The sequence below is a fragment of the Mauremys mutica genome, chromosome 11, assembly GCF_020497125.1.
Source record: "Mauremys mutica isolate MM-2020 ecotype Southern chromosome 11, ASM2049712v1, whole genome shotgun sequence".
In the NCBI taxonomy this organism is placed as follows: Eukaryota; Metazoa; Chordata; order Testudines; family Geoemydidae; genus Mauremys; species Mauremys mutica.
In genome coordinates this window covers 81,350,682-81,369,528 of record NC_059082.1, presented here as the reverse complement: position 1 = coordinate 81,369,528, position 18,847 = coordinate 81,350,682, and the positions used below count along the sequence as shown (strand labels likewise).

The following is an 18,847-nucleotide window of genomic DNA, read 5'->3' as shown; positions in this document are numbered from 1 at the left end:
TCACATTTTCCTGGTTCTCCAATTTTAACATTAACTAAGAGTTTGTCTATTTCTATATTTTGCTTCTGAAGCAGCCCTGACCTTTATAACATCCAGTTACTGCAATATGATTCCCTGTGGCACAATCAGAACTGAAAGCAAGAGACACATGTTTTGATTTGTTCTCCTTCATGTGACCACGTCACAAATACAGTACTTCAAACATACTCTACGCTGGGTTTTCGACACCTCTTCATTTATGGTGCCCACTTCTTCAGCCACAAGTCTAAGCATCTAGTGGCCTTGAGAAATACAAAGATCACATATATATTATTCTCAGCCAACCAATTTTAATGTCATTGTCTTGCGAAGTGCTGGGGATATGAGAGTAATTGGTTACTAATGGGTTGTCAATACTTTATCAAGGGGATCTAACTATTTTTTTTTCCATTTCCTTTTGATAAAACCTGTGCCAGGAGAGGTGCGTGTGATCACAGACTCTGTATGCGAAGGGCTGGGAAATCTATCCATTAAGAAAAACATTTTTTCCTAACCATAACCAAGGAAGATAGCAACAAACAGATATTGAGCTACACTTTTCCAGCAAGGTTTTAGGGGTTCTTGTTTGTGTTCAGTACTATGTCTAGCTCAAGTTGAAGGTCTGGCTCTCTAGCTGGAATAAGTTATTCTCAGAAAGCTTTGCTCACATTACTTTGGCACCTACATAAAGTCATTTTCTTCCCAAGACATGATCCTTCAAAGTGAAGTAAGAGCTTGAGAATGCTGTTTATTAGCTTCAATAATTTACTAACTTGATCATCAACCCTATCTGGACTGAATTTTGTCTTCAGCGTAGAGACGGAGTCTGTAGAGTGCCATGGTTGTAAATATCCAGAGCTGTATAAATGTTTTATAATATATTTGAAAACTCTTCAAGACTGCTTAGAATCACAGAAATGTCGGGCTGGAAGGAACCCTGAGAGGTCAACAAGTCCAGCAAACCTAGACCATCCCTGACAGGTGTTTGTCCAACCTGTTCTTAAAAAACCTCTGATGGGGATTCCACAACTTCCCTTGAAAGCCTATTCCAGAGCTGAACTACCATTATCGTTAGAAAGATTTTCCAAATATCTAACCTAAATCTCCACTGCTTCAGATTAAGCCCATTCCTTCTTGTCCTACCTCCAGTGACCATGGAAAACAATTGCTCACCATTGTCTTCATAAGAGCCAGGGCCGCCCGGGGGGGGGGGGGGGGGGGCGGGGTGGGGGGGCAAGTGGGGCAATTTGCCCCAGGCCCAGGGCCCCATAGAGGCCCCCACGAGAATATAGTATTCTATAGTATTGCAACTTTTTTTTAATGGAAGGGGCCCCCAAAATTGCTTTGCTCCAGGCCCCCTGAATCCTCTGGGCGGCCCTGATAACAGCCCTTAACATATTTGAAGACTTATCAGCCCCCACTCCCCAACCCCATTCCCAACTCTCCATCTTCTTTTTCTCAAGACTGAATATACCCAGTTTTTTTAACCTTTCTTCATAGGTCAGGGTTGTCTAAACCTTTTATCATTTTTGTTGCTCTCCTCTAGACTCTCTCCAATTTGTCCGCCTCTTTCCTAAAGCGTGGTGCACAGAAATGGACACAGTGCTCCAGCTGAGACCTCACCCGTGCCAAGTCAAGCAGGACAATCACTTCCCACTCTTACAAACAACACGCTTGTTGATACACTCTAGAATATGAGTCTTTTTCGCAACTGTACCACACTGCTGATGCATTCAGTTAGTGATCCCCTATAATCCCCAGATCTTTTTCAGCAGTACTACCACTTGGCCAGTTATGCCCCATTTTGTAGGTGTGCATTTGATTTTTCCTTCCTAAGTGATGTACTTTGGCACTCTTCTTTACTGAATGTCATCTTATTGGTTTCAGATGAATTCTCCAATTTGTCAAGGTCATTTTGAATTCTAGTCCTGTCCTCCAAAGAGCTTGCAACCTCTCCAAACTTGGTGTCATCTGAAAATGTAGAAACACACTTTCCACTCCATTATCCAAGACCTTAATGAAAATATTGAATAGTACCAGACTCAAGACTGGCCCCTGTGGGACCCCATTTGATACAGCTTGCCAGTTGATAGCAGACCATTGCTAACTACTCTTTGAGTAAGGTCTTTCAACCAGTTGTGCACCCACCTTATAGTAATTTCAACGAGGCCACATTTCCCTAGTTTGCTTATGAGAATGGCATGTGGGACTGTGCCAAAAGCCTGACTAAATCAAGAAATATAACGTCTACTGCTTCTCCTCTATTCACTACGCCACTAATACTGTCAAAGAAAGAAATCAGGTTGGTTTGGCTTGATGTATTCTTGACACATCCATGCTGGCTATTCCTTTTAACCCTATTATCCTCTAGGTGCTTGCAAACTGATGGTTTAATTATTTGTTCCGGTATATTTCCAGGTGTTGAAGTTAGGATGACTGGTCCATAATCCCCTGGGTCCTCCTTGTTCCGCTTTTAAATATAGGTAGTATATTTGCCCTTCTCCAATCCTCTGGCACCTCACCCATCTGCCATGAGTTCTTGAAGATAATTGCTAACGATTACGAGATTGTTTCAGCTAGTTCCTTAAGTACATTCTGATGAATTTCATCAGGCGCTGCCAACTTGAATATATCTAACTTATCTACATATTCTTTAACATGATTTTTCCCTATTTTGGCCTGCATTCCTTCCCCCCTTGTTGTTAATATTAACTGTGTTGAGTATCTGGTTATCATTAACCTCGTTAGTGAAGACTGAATCAAAATAGGCCTTAAATACCTGAATCTTCTTCATATCATCAGTCCCCCTAATAACCACACTTTCTCTTGCTCTTGCTCCTAATGTATTTAAAGAACCTCTTCTTATTGCCTTTTATATCCCTGGGTAAGTCACTTTGTGCCTTAGCCTTTCTGATTTTGTCCCTATATGCTTGTGCTGTTCTTTTGTACTCCTCCTTAGCATTTCATCCATGTTTCCACTTTTTTAGGATTCCTTTTTGATTGTCAGGTCATTAAAGAGCTCCTGATGTGCCATATTGGCCTCTTACTATTCTTCCTATCTTTCCTTTGTATCGGGATAGTTTGCAGTTGTGTCCTTAATATTGTCTCCTTAAGAAACTGCCAGCTCTCCCGAAGTCCTTTATCCCTTAAATTTTCTTCCCAGGGTCCTTACCTACCACTTCTCCTGCGTTTGTGGAAGTCTGCCTTTTTGAAATCCATGGGCCTTATTCTGTTGCTCTCAGGCCTTCCTTTCCTTAGAATCATGAAATCCATCATTTCGTGATCACTTTCACCTAAGCTGCCTTCCACCTTCAGATTCGCAACCAATTCCTCCCCGTTGGTTATAATCAAGTCTAAAATAGCTTATCTCCTCCACTTTCTGAAACAAAAAGTGGACTCCAATACATTTCAAGAACTTATGGGAGATTTTGTGTTTTGTTGTATAACTTTTCCAAAAGATGTCTGGGTAGTGAAGATCCCCCATTATTACCAGGTCCTGTGTTTTGGATATTTCTGTTATTTTTCCTAGAAATGCCTCACCCACCTCTTCTTCCTGATTTGGTGTTCTATAGTAGAACCCTCCCATGACATCACTTCTATTTTTTCCCCTTTTATCTTTACCCAGCGACTTTCAACTGGTCTGCTCCCCACCTCCTTCTGAACGTTGGAACAGGTATATATATTCTTGAGGTGTAAAGTGACACTTCCTCCCTTATTTTCCTGCCTAAACAAGCTATACACCCCTCTACATCAACATTCCAGTCATGAGATTTATCTCGCTAAAGCTCTGAGACACCAATTAAGTCATAATTTAGTTCACGTACGAAAACTTCCAGTTCTCCCTGTTTATTCCCAGTATGTCTTGTGTTTGTATGTGGATATCTTAGATGCTGAGCAGATTCCCCCACTGATTTTCCTCCTGCGGCTCCTATGACCCTACTGTAATTATCCATGTTCTCTCCCAACCTCTAGCTCTCTGTTAAAGTCTCCCTTTTAATGCTTACCTGTGGGCTTTTGTCACCCACCCCCATGGGTGGCGGGTATCATTGGCTTGGGGAGGCTGTGCCTCCGCAAACAGCCAGGGTAGCCCCGCCCACGCTCTGTGGCTCCAGATCACGCTGCCCACCCTCCTGGCGCTCTGGGGTTGGGGGCCCGGGGCCGCGCAGCCCCCCCTCCCGGAGCTTGGGGGCGCTAGCCTGGGAAAGGGGCTGGCAGCCGCTGTGGAAGGACTCTGGGCTTTGGCGGGGGGGGGGTGCAGAAGGGGCATGACCTCGGGCGGAAGGGGCGGGACTGGGGGCTAGCCCCCTCCCCCCCCCAGCCAGCAGCTCATGCACTACCCATGCCCACCCACTTTGAACCTAGTTTAAAACCCTCTTCACTAGCCTGGCTAGTTCTTGGTCAGGTGGACCCCATCCCTTCCCAACAGGCCTCCTTCCCGGCAAAGCCTTCCACAGTTGAGGAAACTGAAGCCATCCCATCGACCCTTTGAACAGCAACATGCCCAGAAATTTATTTTAAATTCTCCTTTTACTTATTTTCACTCTGCTCCAGCTCCTCTTAATTCCCATTAATCTGTAACTAAAAAAGATGCTTTGTATTGGAGGGCTGGTTTATCAAAGCTTCAGAAACATCAGAGTCCCCATCAGGATAGAGTGGCTTAGAATATAACCTATCCCAAGACACTAGTGATGACACAGACAGATAATTTACTGTCCCACCAAAATTAATTGCTAGGGAATGAGTTTTTAATTACTTACTCGTGCATAAAAAGTTTGACAAAGGTAGACAAAAAGTCTAATGATGACTTCTCTAGGAGAAAAAAGAAATCAAGAGGCAGTTAAAGAAACAAACTGGAACTAACCAGCAAGCTTCCTTCTCATCTTTATCAGCATGGCTATCAGTCAGCAAGCACATAATTAGGAACAAAAGATACTGTGCTCTGGACGGGGCTTTTGTATGAAGTGGAGATCTGCCGTATGCAAAAGGTTACAGTGCTGATTGATGGGATCTGTTTAAGAAAAATGGTTATAGAATAATTAGCAACAATTTGTAGAAACTGGAAGAAGCGACCTCTTATGTTCTGTGCAGTATCTAGCGTAAGGAACGACAAAGCTTTTCCCAGGAGCGCTGTCAAACTTAGAAGGCCTAGAGCGTGACTCAATTATTTCTCTTCCAATACCTGCTTGGCAAAGTTAATGTGACTCTCTAGACTTCTTAAAACTAAAAGCTTCTTGTGTTTCCTATTTAAAAAATAATTAAGGCATGCTGGGCACTTATGAGTGGTCAGGCAATAGCAAAATGCCGTGCTAGAAATATAGTCTTCTGGAAAGGGAAAAGGATCTCAGGCTTCTTTGGCCACAGACTTTGTGTCTCCTTGGGCAAGTCTCGTAACAGCTCTGTGCCTCAGTTTCCCCATCTGTAAACTTGCCTAGTTCACAAGGGATCACGAGGCTTAATTCAGCAAATGGATGTAAAGCACTTCAAGATTCTTGGATTGACGGTACCAGAGAAGGGCAAGGTATTATATTCTTAGATTATTATTTTGTGTGTGTTTATGGTGAAACCTTTATGTAAGGAAAGAGATGTAGTATCCACACTCCCGTAATTCTGCAAAGGAACCTCAATCCTGACCTGCAGTATCCCTTGTTATTCCCATCCTATTACACAGCAGGACACCTCAACTTGCACCTTCTGCTATTACAGTCCTAGATATTTTGTCCTTAAATCTTGATGCGCCGTTTTAAACAAAAGATTTCTTCACACAGATGACTTGTGTCCTGTATATTTCTTCTGTGCTATGAGTGACATTCACCCTTGTCTAGCGGGTCAGCACACAGACTTAAATCCCACTGTAAGATCCTCAAATAGGGCACAAATGGTACTTAATGTGCTGCACAGATTTTGGGCTTATCCTCTGTAAATTTCACCCTCATTGCTTACACACATGGTATTTTAGGGCTGTGGAAAGTTATAGATCATGTTTCTTTCTTGTTCTGACAGAGACAGCGATTTCTCCTTCATTTCCCAGTCTCTTTCCAACTGAGGAATTGCTGCCTCTGTGGTATTTGAGAGAGACAAGGTGGGTTAACCGGTCATGAAAACACAGCGTAGATGGAGCAATGCATCAGAAATGATCCGCTCATTTCAGTAAGTCAAACGTCAAGTATCCTTTCTGTGACTTGGCAGACTTGAAAGGACAGTTACGAGTCAGTCGGGGGAGGATGGTCACACTTAATAAAGACAATAATTTTTAAAGAAGGCAATTTTGCAAGGCATCTCTCCATGTCAATTGTAATGACAGTGTAATCAAAAAACAACAATGCACTGACAATCACCACAAAACACATCCCTGGAACACAGACCAAAGGGAACCATCTTCCACTGGCCTGCAAGAGACAGGATAAGTGTAATCAAATAGGACTTTCCCCCTTCTAAGATTACCTCATTATCTGATTCCACTGAGACTAATGCTGGAAACCAAAAACACGGGCTCTGTTTGGACTAGATTTGAGTTTACATATGCAAATCCCCCCATGCCACTCAAATCTTTCCCGTGGCAGGACATATGGCTACAAGGTGTTCCACAAAACGAGCGCGCCGTTCGGACATCTGCATCTTTGAACGGAGATTTCAAATATGGGTGTTGTGCATGGATTTACCCTGACAGTGCACGGACAGGCACTGTGCTTATGCCGGCTGAGCTGCATACACACAATCCGCAGACAATGGGCCAGATCCTCTGCTTTGCTGATATAAATTTGGCAAAACAGGGGATGGGAAGGGACTGATTACGGCTCCCTGATTCTCTGCCTGACCCTCTATCCCAGTGCATGTTAGAGCAGGCTAGAAGGCTGCTCTGACCTGTGCCAGCTGGCAACAGGGTGCGCTCCAGGAATAGACCCAAGCTGAGCACACACCAGCAATCCTCCTGCCCCTCCTCCTTCCCCCCACCACCCTTCCCCAGAGGCTGCAGGGAGCGTGACACAGGAGCCAGTTATGTTGGCTCCATACTCCTTAGGGACTCCCCCATGCCAGCTGGAAAGATATGGCCAGTCACTGCTCCGAAGCAGTACAACAGGACCAAAGCAGGGTGGAGAATCTGCCCCACAGCCTAGCTCCTTGGGTGTGCTTCTGCGGCAGCTGGATTGATGGGGAGTGATGTCACGGACTCCAGTGGGAGCAGAATCTCTTTTGTCTATCCTTGTGTACACAGTAGATAAGTAGTTAATAAAAAATAAAAACAAACAGTAATAACCTAGATGGAGATGGCTTCTGAGTTTAAGTGCACAGTCAATATGTTTAACTGAATGCAATTCAAAAGCAACCAATTTAAAAAGTAGCAAAAGGATTTCTTAAAAAAAAAAATAGCAACCCTCAATGCAAAATTAATCTAACCACAGCAGTCAGTGCTAGAACTGCTACAAGCATGAATCATAATAAAGCAGAAGCAGACTTTCAAAGCTAGGTCTGCTAATGCAATTATGTGCATACGTTTTCACAGGTTAACTTGTGTGTGCTAATACCTGATGTGTAGGTTCCCCTGACGGCAGCCTGTACACCCTGACTTTGTGCATGCCCGATTGTGCAGATGTCCGGGCCTGGCTTTGGTTCTCTAGACTTTTCAAAGCTCTGTATAACCTTTAACGAATTAACCACCATAATTCCCCTTTGTCACATCCAATCACAGCTCCACCTTCGGAACACAAATTACCCATCCTTCGACAAATGGAGAACCCAAGGCAAAGCGTGGTTAAACAACGTGCTCCAGGTGACGCAGTAACTCACTGGAGGAGCTGGGATTAGAATGTAGGATCCCTGGCACCTATATTACAGCAGCAAGGGAAATCAAGTGCAAGTATCCTTTTACATCATCTTCTACACCTATTTGAATAAATCTACTCCTACCGTACCTCCTCATGAGATGATGCAGCAACAAGTGAAGTCTGCAAAATACCATGTCTGTATAAACAATGCATTCTGACATTTCCCTCTCCAAATTACACAAACGTAAGGGTCATAAGCCTTCCAAACAAAGAGCCTTAGCTTGAGGAACAGATCTCCATGAAGTCTTGGGTTAAGGCCCAAGGGGGGCAAAGAAGGGCAAAAAACATGCTCTTTGTTTAATTACCGAAGCCATAACAACATGTTATTTTATACATGATTTCCGACAAAAGTGGAAATGTTATTTTCCACAAGCGTAGCTGCTGGTTCTACTACAAATAAATAGTAGAGTGTATGCTCAATATGCAAGAGATGGGGGCCATGTGTTTTCATTAATTCTCCTGGCAAGTGAGCACATGTAGATGTTGGATTGGAGTATAGGATTGGAATATGAGAGCCGGGGTGGCCAACATACATCACTGCAGACTACATTTGGCCCGCGTCCATTTGAAAGTTGGTCCATTACCCAGTTTTATCATTCTAATTACAAGCAGCCTCCCGAATAATTTCCTCCCTTCCAGGGACATCTTCAGCTACAGCCTGTTTCTCCTCCTCTTTTCCTCCCCCTGCTTAGATGGATTCTGCGTTACTGTTCTGTAAGCAGCTTTCTCCCTCTCTTACTCTCACTTCACTGCAGAGTTGGGTTCTTGGTAACTATGGTGCTGTAAAGGGAGCAGCTGGCAGGTATGCATGAAATAATTTGGGCAAGGGAGTGGGCGGGACATGGTTTTTCTACTGATCTCACCTGCTGGGAGATATCAGTGGTGGAAGCTAGGGATAAAGGTGGATGCGGAAGAGCTTGGCTATGGGACCACCCCAAAGAAGAAGAGTCTTGCGTCTGGTGGCAATTTGTTCGTCTGTCCTTTCAAATGGGCATATCCCCAACATTACATATAGTAGGTGAAGGCTTTACATGGCTACGACCCCTCTAAAAAGCTGCCCATGATCAGCTAATCAAACAGAAATTTTGCCTGTACTGGAACTGACTACCCCACCCCCATCCCCAATAATCTGAGGAGTGCCGTGTCTTAAGGCTTCAATGACCCCAAACCATCCTGGCTGTGTTTTTAGGTCTCATCCAAAATACGGAATAAGTAGGAAACAATGAAATAGAGCATGTTCCTTTCCACTTAGCGCTGCCTGCCTGAGGAGAGTTTTGTCAAATAATCTCTACCACGTACGTAACCAAGAGAGCCTGTGTGTGTCAAGTTTAATCTACAGCTGTATTTAGGAGTTTTATCTACTATTGCCAAGGTTGGACCTCTTTCTTTTCTTTTCATTGCAGTTGCTGCTGTGGATTTAAATAATTGATACTGATAATGTTATCTTCTTTGTGCTCCTGTCTGATGACTTCTGCAGGTTTGGGATCCTGCATTATGGATATGAGGGGAGTGATTTTAATTAACTTTCTGGGCTACAAAGCTGATTCTGCTGTTGATTTAAAAAATCATAGTACTCTGCAGGATGATTGCTGTAGGTTAGGGTCACCTGAGAGAGCTGGTGATGGAATCACAATTATCTCTGTCATGGGTTGGCTTTCCTTTGACTGTTCCCAGGTGTAGAAAAGCATACAGGACAGAGGGGCATTCTTGCTATTAATCATAAGAACATAAGAATGGCCATACTGGGTCAGACCAAAGATCCATCCAGCCCAGTATCCTGTCTTCCGACAGTGCCAGGTGCCCCAGAGGGAGTGAACCTAACAGGTAATGATCTAGTGATCTCTCTCCTGCCATCCATCTCCATCCTCTGACAAACAGATGCCAGGGACACCATTCCCTACCTATCCTGGCTATTAGCCATTAATGGATTTAACCTCCATGAATTTATCTAGTTCTCTCTTAAACCCTGTTATAGTCCCTGCCTTCACAACCTCCTCAGGCAAGGAGTTCCACAGGTTGACTGTGCACTGTGTGAAGAAGAATTTCCTTCTATTTGTTTTAAACCTGCTGCCCATTAAATCCAAAATGAAGTAGGCAGCTAGGGACATTTTACCATGGCTGCCTTTGTGTTAGGATTAAAAACTCTAGTATTCAAGGATCTTTGTGTCTGAAATCTGTACTCTAGATGTCCTGACGCAATATACATTCAGAGAGCATGCACTTCTGAATTCATTTTTCACGCAACGCACTGTCAGCCTCTGGAACTCCTTGCCAGAGGGTGTTGTGAAGGTCAATACTATAACGGGGTTCAAAAAGGAGCTAGAAGATAAGTCCATCATTCATGGAAGATAAGTCCATCAATGGCTATTAGCCAGGATGGGCAGGAATGGTGTCCCTAGCCCCTGTTTGCCAGAAACTGGGAATGGGCGACAGAGGATGGATCACTTGATGATAACCTGTCTGTTCATACCCTTTGGGGCATCTGCCATTGGCCACTTTCAGAGGAGAGGATACTGGGCTTGATGGACCTTTGGTGTGACCCAGTATGGCCATTCTCATGTTCTTATTAATGCCTGCAGCTGAATAGCAGTAGCTGTATAATGTAGTCATGAGCTACACATGCGCAAAAGTGCCTTTCAAAGCAACTCCTCAACTTTAAAATAAATAAATACCAAAAAGAAGTAAGCAGCAAAAAGGCAAATTCTACATTTTGGACTAATACCCATAAACCCCCCAAAAGAAATTAATCCACTTTTAACTAGCTTACAAGAGCAAAAAGTCAAAGGCTTGAGATGCTGGTAAACTTCTAATTTTTTTATTTTATTTTTCATATTGTGGAAGTTAAGGCCCTGATCCCTCAGTAGGATAGGAGTGGGTGGATGGACCCCTGTTACTGTGTGGAGTCCCTTTGTCTTAAATGGTGGGGGAGGGAGGGAGGTACTGAAAGAACTTTCCAACTTATTATTTATCTCCCTATTGAGCTCACCCCTCCAGAAAAAAAAAAGAAGAAAAAAAGAGGCATGCATACATCTTGCAACACATTCTGAAGGTCAGAAAACTCAGGTTCTACCAGACCTTCAGTGGAAGAGGAGATGATTTCCAGAGATGATGGTCCACTGAAAATGTCTCCCCAGATATAGGGACTGTCAGACTCCGTATCCTACCTTAGCTCAATTGCTGGATTAAAGTGAAAAGATGCAGGTCTCTAAAATCCTCGGGATGACCTGGGGCAAAGCCATCATCAGAAACTGCACCAGGAAATCAATCAGGAGCCATTGCAAAGTTGAGCAACCAGGCGCAATGTGCTCCACTGCTAAGCAGGTAGAAAAATGTATTATAAACAATAGATCTAATACATATTTAACAATAAACCATCAGGTTTATTAGATACAAAAAGAAAAGAATGCTGCCCCAGCAGTTTCCTTGATTATGCAGCCAAGGGACCAAGGTTATTTGACCAGTTTACCGTCACAGGTATCTCCTTTTGTAATCCCAGGCCCACATCAAATGCAAAGGCCAAATCATGACCACAAGAATGCAGGATGGTGTTGCTACATCTCTCTGCAATCTAAGGGGTGATAATGCCCGGAGCCAGAATACAAACAGCTATTTATTACCAACGTGAAAACAAATAACTGAAATGGATTTCAAAAGGCAAGAGAAAAGTACACAGAGTGAGAACTTAATGATTCACGCTCAACGTCTTTGATCGCACTTTGTTTCTACGCGACATTTCTGCTCAAATACGTCTGTATTTTGGAAGAGTAAACAGAAAGCACCTACCCTCTGAAACTCACACCGTTGAAGGTATCTAAACCTGAACACCCAAACACTGAGACATCAACAATCACTAGTCATTTTTCTTAGCCCTGGATAAACGTGATAAGAGCGACATCTTGGAATGCTAAAAGACGAGCAAACGAGCAGGCCTTCTATCTACCTGATGTGGACTACCAAGTTTCAAATCCCATTCATCTAGCACTGCTTTGGTGCATCGGTGTCAACTATATGATAGGTTTGCAGCTGGCTCTCCCCAAATCCTAGGCTCATTGATTGGTCCTTCCAGGTATAATAAACCTTTGCTCACTCATTATAAAGGCTTGTCAAAACTTTCACTATGTCACATGAAGATAAAATTGTGTTTATATCTTTAAAGCAAGTTCTGACAAAAACAAACAAACAAAAACTTGTAAAAGACAGAAACTGAAAGAGAGGACTTGATTGGATATTATAGACTCATAGACTTTAAGGTCAGAAGGGACCATTATGATCATCTAGTCTGACCTCCTGCACAAAGCAGGCCACAGAATCTTACCCATCCACTTCTATAACAAACCACTAACCTATGTCTGAGTTATTGAAGTCTTCAAATTGTGGTTTGAAGACCTCAAGCTGCAGAGAATCCTCCAGCAAGTGACCCCTGCCCCATACTGCAGAGGAAGGTGAAAAACCTCCAGGGCCTCTGCCAATCTGCCCCGGAGGAAAATTCCTTCCCGACCCCAAATATGGCAATCAGTTAAACCCTGAGCATGTGGGCAAGACTCACCAGCCAGCACCCAGGAAAGAATTCTCTGTAGTAACTCAGATCCCACCCCATCACAGACCACTGGGCATACTTACCTGCTGATAATCAAAGATCAATTGCCAAAATTAATTGCCAAAATTGGCTATCCCATCATACCATCCCTCCCATAAACTTATCAAGCTTAGTCTTAAAGGCAGATATGTCTTTTGCCCCCACTGCTCCCCTTGGAAGGCTGTCCCAGAACTTCACTCCTCTAATGGTTAGAAACCTTCGTCTAATTTCAAGTCTAAACTTCCTAGTGTCCAGTTTATACCCATTTGTTCTTGTGTTCACATTGGTACTAAGCTTAAATAATTCCTCTCCCTCCCTAATATTAATCCCTCTGATATATTTATAAAGGGCCAACGTCTCTTCTTGCACCATTTTCACACAGGGAGTAAGTTGGCTGAGTCCCGTGATGTTAGTCCTGACTCATACTAGTGAGAGAGGGCTAGGAGGAAGCGGTCTCATGGGTTTACTGGATGGAAAAAAGTTGTATGGCTCATTGATATTGATGAAGTTATCAGGAGCACCTCAGATTACAATGGTTGGGTTGGGTTGGGGTGGGAGTGGGGGAACAACTGCAACCCAGCTGGAGAAAGAGAGAAAAGATGTCGGGAAAAAGGGAGGATTACTAACGAGGTAAAGCAGACAGGCAACTAGCGGTGTTCAGAATGCTCACCTCATAATGATAATCCATACAGGTCAACTCTCTCCAGCAGCGATCACCTCGGATTTTAATCAACCCCTGTTAGAAAAAAAACAAAAACAAACGTTTCTTTTCTTTTACTTTACACTTCAAGAGAATACCTCAATATGTCATGCTACAGTCAAGCCACAGGGAGAGAACCACACATGAACAGTGCGAAACAACACAGATTTCAATGAATAACTTCTTTTAAAAGCCACCCTTCTTCTGCGCCCAAGCTTTCATTTATTATACTTTAGAGAATATGGTAAATGCCAGAGTACTCAGAAAAATAGTTTCTAGGCAACAGACACTTTCCATTTTCTGTTTAATTAAAATAATTTGACGTATAAGTCTCACTGGAATGTGACACATCATTTAAAATGTGACAGATAAGGTGGCAGAAGATATCACGGTGATATGTGCCTGGACGGATAGATAAAAGCATGCCGAAACACGTATTATTTGAGATCAAACTAAGGGACTCTCCCTGCATTTGATCCTCCTGTGGAGCCGAGGATGCGCAGCACCTTAGAGGTCCATGAAGGGACTGGAGGTGATAAGGTAATACCCACACACAAAGGGTAAGCCAGCCAATGCAGGTGTCTCACGCTCACAGCACCTATATCTCGGAAAAGGTGGGGGTACATTGCCAAGTGTATCTGATGTCTGATAACATTCTCTTATCAACAGCTACAAAGGGAAATGTGTGCACTTGCCTCCGAGGTCGACAATTTTTATAGTGGGGGTGCTGAGAACCATTGACTCAACCTGTAAACCCTGTATGTGAACCCCACTTCACGCCATGGGGTTCAGCCACACCCCCACATGCTTAATTCCAGCACCCAGGCTGAGGAGGATGGAATACAAGACTGGAAAAGCCAGGCTGCAAAATGCGATTATTTATTATAAAAATATATGGAGCGATACCTATCTCATAGAACTGGAAGGGATCCCGAAAGGTCATTGAGTCCAGCCCCCTGCCTTCACTAGCAGGACCAAGTACTGGTTTTGCCCCAGATCCCTCAGTGGCCCCCTCAAGGATTGAACTCACAACCCTGGGTGTAGCAGGCCAATGCTCAAACCACTGACTGAGCTATCCCTCCCCCGATCTATTATCTATCTGGTGCCTTGCTTAGACAGACAGTAAGCCCTTTAAGGCAGGGTCCCCCGTTTAATTGTGTGCCAAGCACAATGGGCCTCAGATCCCCGACTGGAGCCCCAACATTACTGCAATACGAATACCAACAAGAGTAATGGCGGCAACTATTAAGAATACAGGATCCGAGGCCAAGAGACCCAGTGCTGAGCCCAGGGAGCAGCCTGGGCATCTCTGTGGGTATGTCTAAAAACCCACGGCTGGCCCTGCAAGATGGGAGGGTCCCAGAACTCAGGCTGCAGCCCAAGAATGAATGTCTACACCGCCCGGAAACAGCCTCTTAGCCCAAGCCCCATGAACCCAAGTCAGCTGGCATGAGCCCCAGAGAAACCCTGGGATAAGCTGCGAGGGCGTCCCACGCACGAGCTGCTGAATGGCTCCAAAGACGGGCTGCCACAGCCCTCTGCCCCCAACACGCCCAGCTGCAGCGGGTGGGAAGGACAGGAGGAAGAGCAGAGCATCCATGGAGCAGTTAGGGCCTCTCTCTGTAAGGAGCTGAAGAGCTACCTCCAAAGCCGAACGCCCTCTGACTTTGGAGTTCAAGACCCAGAGGCAACTCTCTCTCCCTCTCCCCCTGCCTCTTACCATAAGATCCGTATTAAAGCAGACCGAGCAGACAATTCATGCTGCCTAAGGAACCAAACCGAGGACCCAGGCTGGATATGCTGATGCAATCAAAGTAATTAGGGAAACAAAAGAAGAGAAGAGGAAGGAAGCTGACAGGCTTAAATGCAGATGGATACACTAATGACAGGTCTGCTCTACCTTAGGTTAGAGGTTGGCAGTGAAATAAGCAGGTATCAGAGGTTGCTGTGCACTGATATTTCACGGCCACAACTGAGTGACATTTCCAAATCAGCGGGTCCATTCCATGGCTGGCAGTAATATTAGGATTAAATTTCTTTGCCTCAGAGATGAAGACTAAAAAGGAATCAGTCGTCCACAGCAGAAAGACACCTGGCCAGAGATGAGTCTGTTAGCAGGAAACCATGCAATCAAGCCATGCCAGCCTGAAGGTATGCAGATTAGGAGAGGCTGCTTTGATGTATGGTTAAAGGTCTCTGATTAGGATCACACAATATCCCAAATTGAGGAAAGCTTCACTAGTCAAAAGGTTGAGACAAGCTCTACGGTCTGTATACAATTAGGGGAGATTTGCCTACCTTCCTAGGTTACCTAAATTATACAATTCCCTCTTTCTTTAGTAGAAAAACACATTCATTTCCTCCATCAACCTGTGCTCAGGGAAGGCAGAGCTGAGGGCATGCTGAAGTTTTTGCCTTTCCAATACAAAACATCGAGGCCAAAGTTTTCCACAAATGTCCAGCGATTTTTGGTGCCCAATTTCATACACCCCGAAGGGATCTGAATTCCCCGGGGGTGGGTGCTCAGCACTTTCTAAAAGTCAGGCTCCTTGAAGGCCTCTCGAGTTGAGCACCCAAAAACCTGAGGCACCCAAAATCACTAGCGCCTTTCAGAAACCTTTGCCTAAGTATCTTCATCCAATACGAACTAAAAGTGCATGACGGCCTATCCGAATTGTTTGCAATTCCTGGATGGCCATTTAGAAAGACACAGTTTGAGAGTATGACCTATAGGAGTACATTCATGCTACAGGTAGGGATTCTAAAACTGGGAGTCATGACCCTTCAGGGGGTCGCAAGTGCGTTACTTGGGGGACACGAGCCTGCTATGCACAGGGGCTGTCAGCCCCGAGCCCCCGTTAAATTAAAATTAACCCCCCCATTTGTAATTTATAAGGGGGGGGGTCTCATTCAGAGGCTTGCTGTGTGAAAGGGGTTGCCAACACAAAAAGTTTGAGAACCACAGGACCGTTCAATCTTAATTTAAGGGATAGCAAAACAGGCAGAGCCTTCCTGGATCCTTCCCCTCACCAACCTCATAAATGCTTATAAATGTACTGAGTGTCAACTTTGGAATAGCCCCGCTGTCATGGCTAGGACAGCATTTAAAAAAATATTAGCTGTTTTACAGTCATGGAGATTGTTTGTCCAGTAACTCCCCTGAAAATATCAAAGATCTGCACAAATAAAATCACTTTTAAAGAAGCTGGCGCGGTATTCTTCAGGTCAGGAAAAAGCCATTAGGTCATCAGCTACAAAAAACACACAATAAAGAGAAAATGAAGAGAACATTAGTTAAAAACATTCATCTATCAGAAAAATAATGATACATTCAGATTTTTGACCTATTTCACTACCACTCTTCTCCCTGCTTATTCTTCAACAGACCAGGCCATCATAATGATCTTTCTATTTCGGTGCCCGGTTATGGGTCTGAAATGTAAGTCTTAATGGAGCAGAGTTACTTTCAAACTCTTCTCTTTAAAGTTTAAAATTTAATTTGAGGCTCATCCGCCCATACAGGCCATTCTCTTCACTAAGAGTGGAGTAAAACACTAAACACACATGCAAAATTTGTCTTCATGTATGTTTCTAGACAGGGAAACGTTCCGCTGGAAAAACTAGAATCATTCTGCTAGTTTGTCATTTTCCTTCACCCATGGCAAGAGATGCGCTCTCCAGTCATTTCTATCCATGCACGAAGGGTGTAAGGTCCCATCACATCAGAACAGCTAAGTGTTCACACTCACTCGGCACAGGTTAAGTGACAACACAAGGTGCCAGGTGCTGGAGAATCATGCGCGCTGTGATGAGATCAGAAGGGAAGGAGAAAACCACTACAGTAGGGTTTTTTCATGTTTTAAGAAAAAGATTGGGAATCTGGAAGGAAATTAAGTCCTATGTATTTTAAATATTTCAAGGAATTAAGGCTCCAGTTATAATGGCCAGCTTCTCAACCAGCATAAATCGGTGGCTGAAGCTGATGAAGTGACACAGGCTTACTCCAGATGACAATGTGGCCCATTGCATTAGTATTTTTTACTGGTTTTCATTTTCACTGGTAGCCAAAGATACTGCATTTACAAAGCTTAGCAGGTGCAGGACGAATATTACATTCCAACAGACTGCAAAGCGCAGGGAGTTAAAGACTCCCTTTCATGAGCTGCCTGAAGTTCAGAATAATAATAATAATAAATATTAACAAATGCGGCTTTTCGTTTTATTCTCCGCTAGGGAGAAAGGGAGAGGTGTTCGTGCCCTCAGCCTGAGATGGGAATCCCAGAAACATCCTAGCCACAGCCATTACAGCTCAAGATCATCACACACACTCACACAAACCAGACAAAAGAGGAAGATAAACCATGAAAACCACAAAGTTACATCACCGAGACAGGGTGGGAAAGAACAGCTGGTGCTGGTTTGGTGAAGGTCATTGCTAGGTTTGTTGCTTTGTGATTTTACGCCCAAGTAGGTTATAAATTAGGACAGTTTGTGACTTTCCTCTCCATTATTTTTCTAGAAGACACTGTGCAAAAAAAAAAAAACCCAACACATTCTCTGTCAACGAACAGGGCTTCATCTCCTTAAATATCGTATGCAGCTCTGCTCTGGAATCTTGACTAAAATTACAGGATATGTTGATACGATCTCACAGGATGTCCCACAGGCTGACAGCCCTGTCAGTGGAGGAGAGAGGACGTTAAAAGGACTCTGCCCAAGAATGCTATAATATTAAAAAAAAAAAGTCTATCTTGATGACCTTCTCTCCTACCTTGTCCAGGCTGTTATCAAGCTCTACTATCCAGCAAAGACAATGTACATTACAAGAACACAAGCACGTTAAAATCTCTCCTGCAATAAATCATTGAACAAAATATAGTTGAATAAAACATTAATATAAAGCACGAAGACAGAGAGGAAAAAAAGAGATCATTTAAAGCAGCCAACATTCAATCTCTTTTTCAGATATATAAAAATCCCAATGATCTTTATTAGGGAAAGTTACTTGTTTTCAGTACATGGATAGTTTTTAAGGGACCAATTCCATATCCACATCAGTTAATCCTATTGACTTTTCTATTGACTGTAATGGGAGTCAAAAAATCATCTCTATGTAAAGCATCCTAATCATTCCCCAAATTAATTTCTCCATTCAAGAAATATCACCAAATAGGGAATGAGTGGTATACAGACACCTGCCCCAAAGAGCTTACAGTCTACGGCTCTCTACATACACTTTCGGCAGTGTGCAGAGCAGTGGTTCTCAACCTGGGGTACACAGAGGTCTGCCAGGGGGATACATCAACTCCTCTAGATATTTGCCTAGTTTTACAACAAGCTACAGAAAAAGCTCTAGCAAAGTCAGGGCAAACTAAAATTTCATACAGACGAGGACTTGTTTATACTGCCCTATAGACCATACACTGAAATGTAAGTGCAATATTTATATTCCAATTGATTTATTTTATAATGATATGGTAAAAATGGGAAAGTCAGCAACTCTTCAGTGATAGTGGGCTGGGACACGTCTATATTTTCATGTCGGATTTTGGAAGCAAGTAATTTTAAAGTGAAGTGAAACTTGGGGGTACGCAAGACAAATCAGATTCCTGGACGGGGTACAGTGGTCTGGAAAGGTTGAGAGCCACAGGTGTAGAGTAACTACACTGCATGCCCAGCTAGCACAGGTATAAATAGCAGCATAGACAATAAGGCACTGGTTAGGTGAGT

The 18,847-nt window shown here is 43.6% G+C and overlaps 1 protein-coding gene across 3 annotated transcripts in view; it reads right to left on the bottom strand.

The window, feature by feature from the left end:
* Nucleotides 1-18,847, bottom strand: part of LMF1 (lipase maturation factor 1) — a 328,947-nt gene that overhangs the window by 174,092 nt on the left and 136,008 nt on the right. For all 3 annotated transcript variants that reach the window (XM_044980874.1, XM_044980876.1, XM_044980875.1), the window contains one exon: nt 13,088-13,153. In XM_044980874.1, the coding sequence (XP_044836809.1) occupies nt 13,088-13,153 (66 nt within the window). The remainder of the gene's footprint in view (nt 1-13,087; nt 13,154-18,847) is intronic.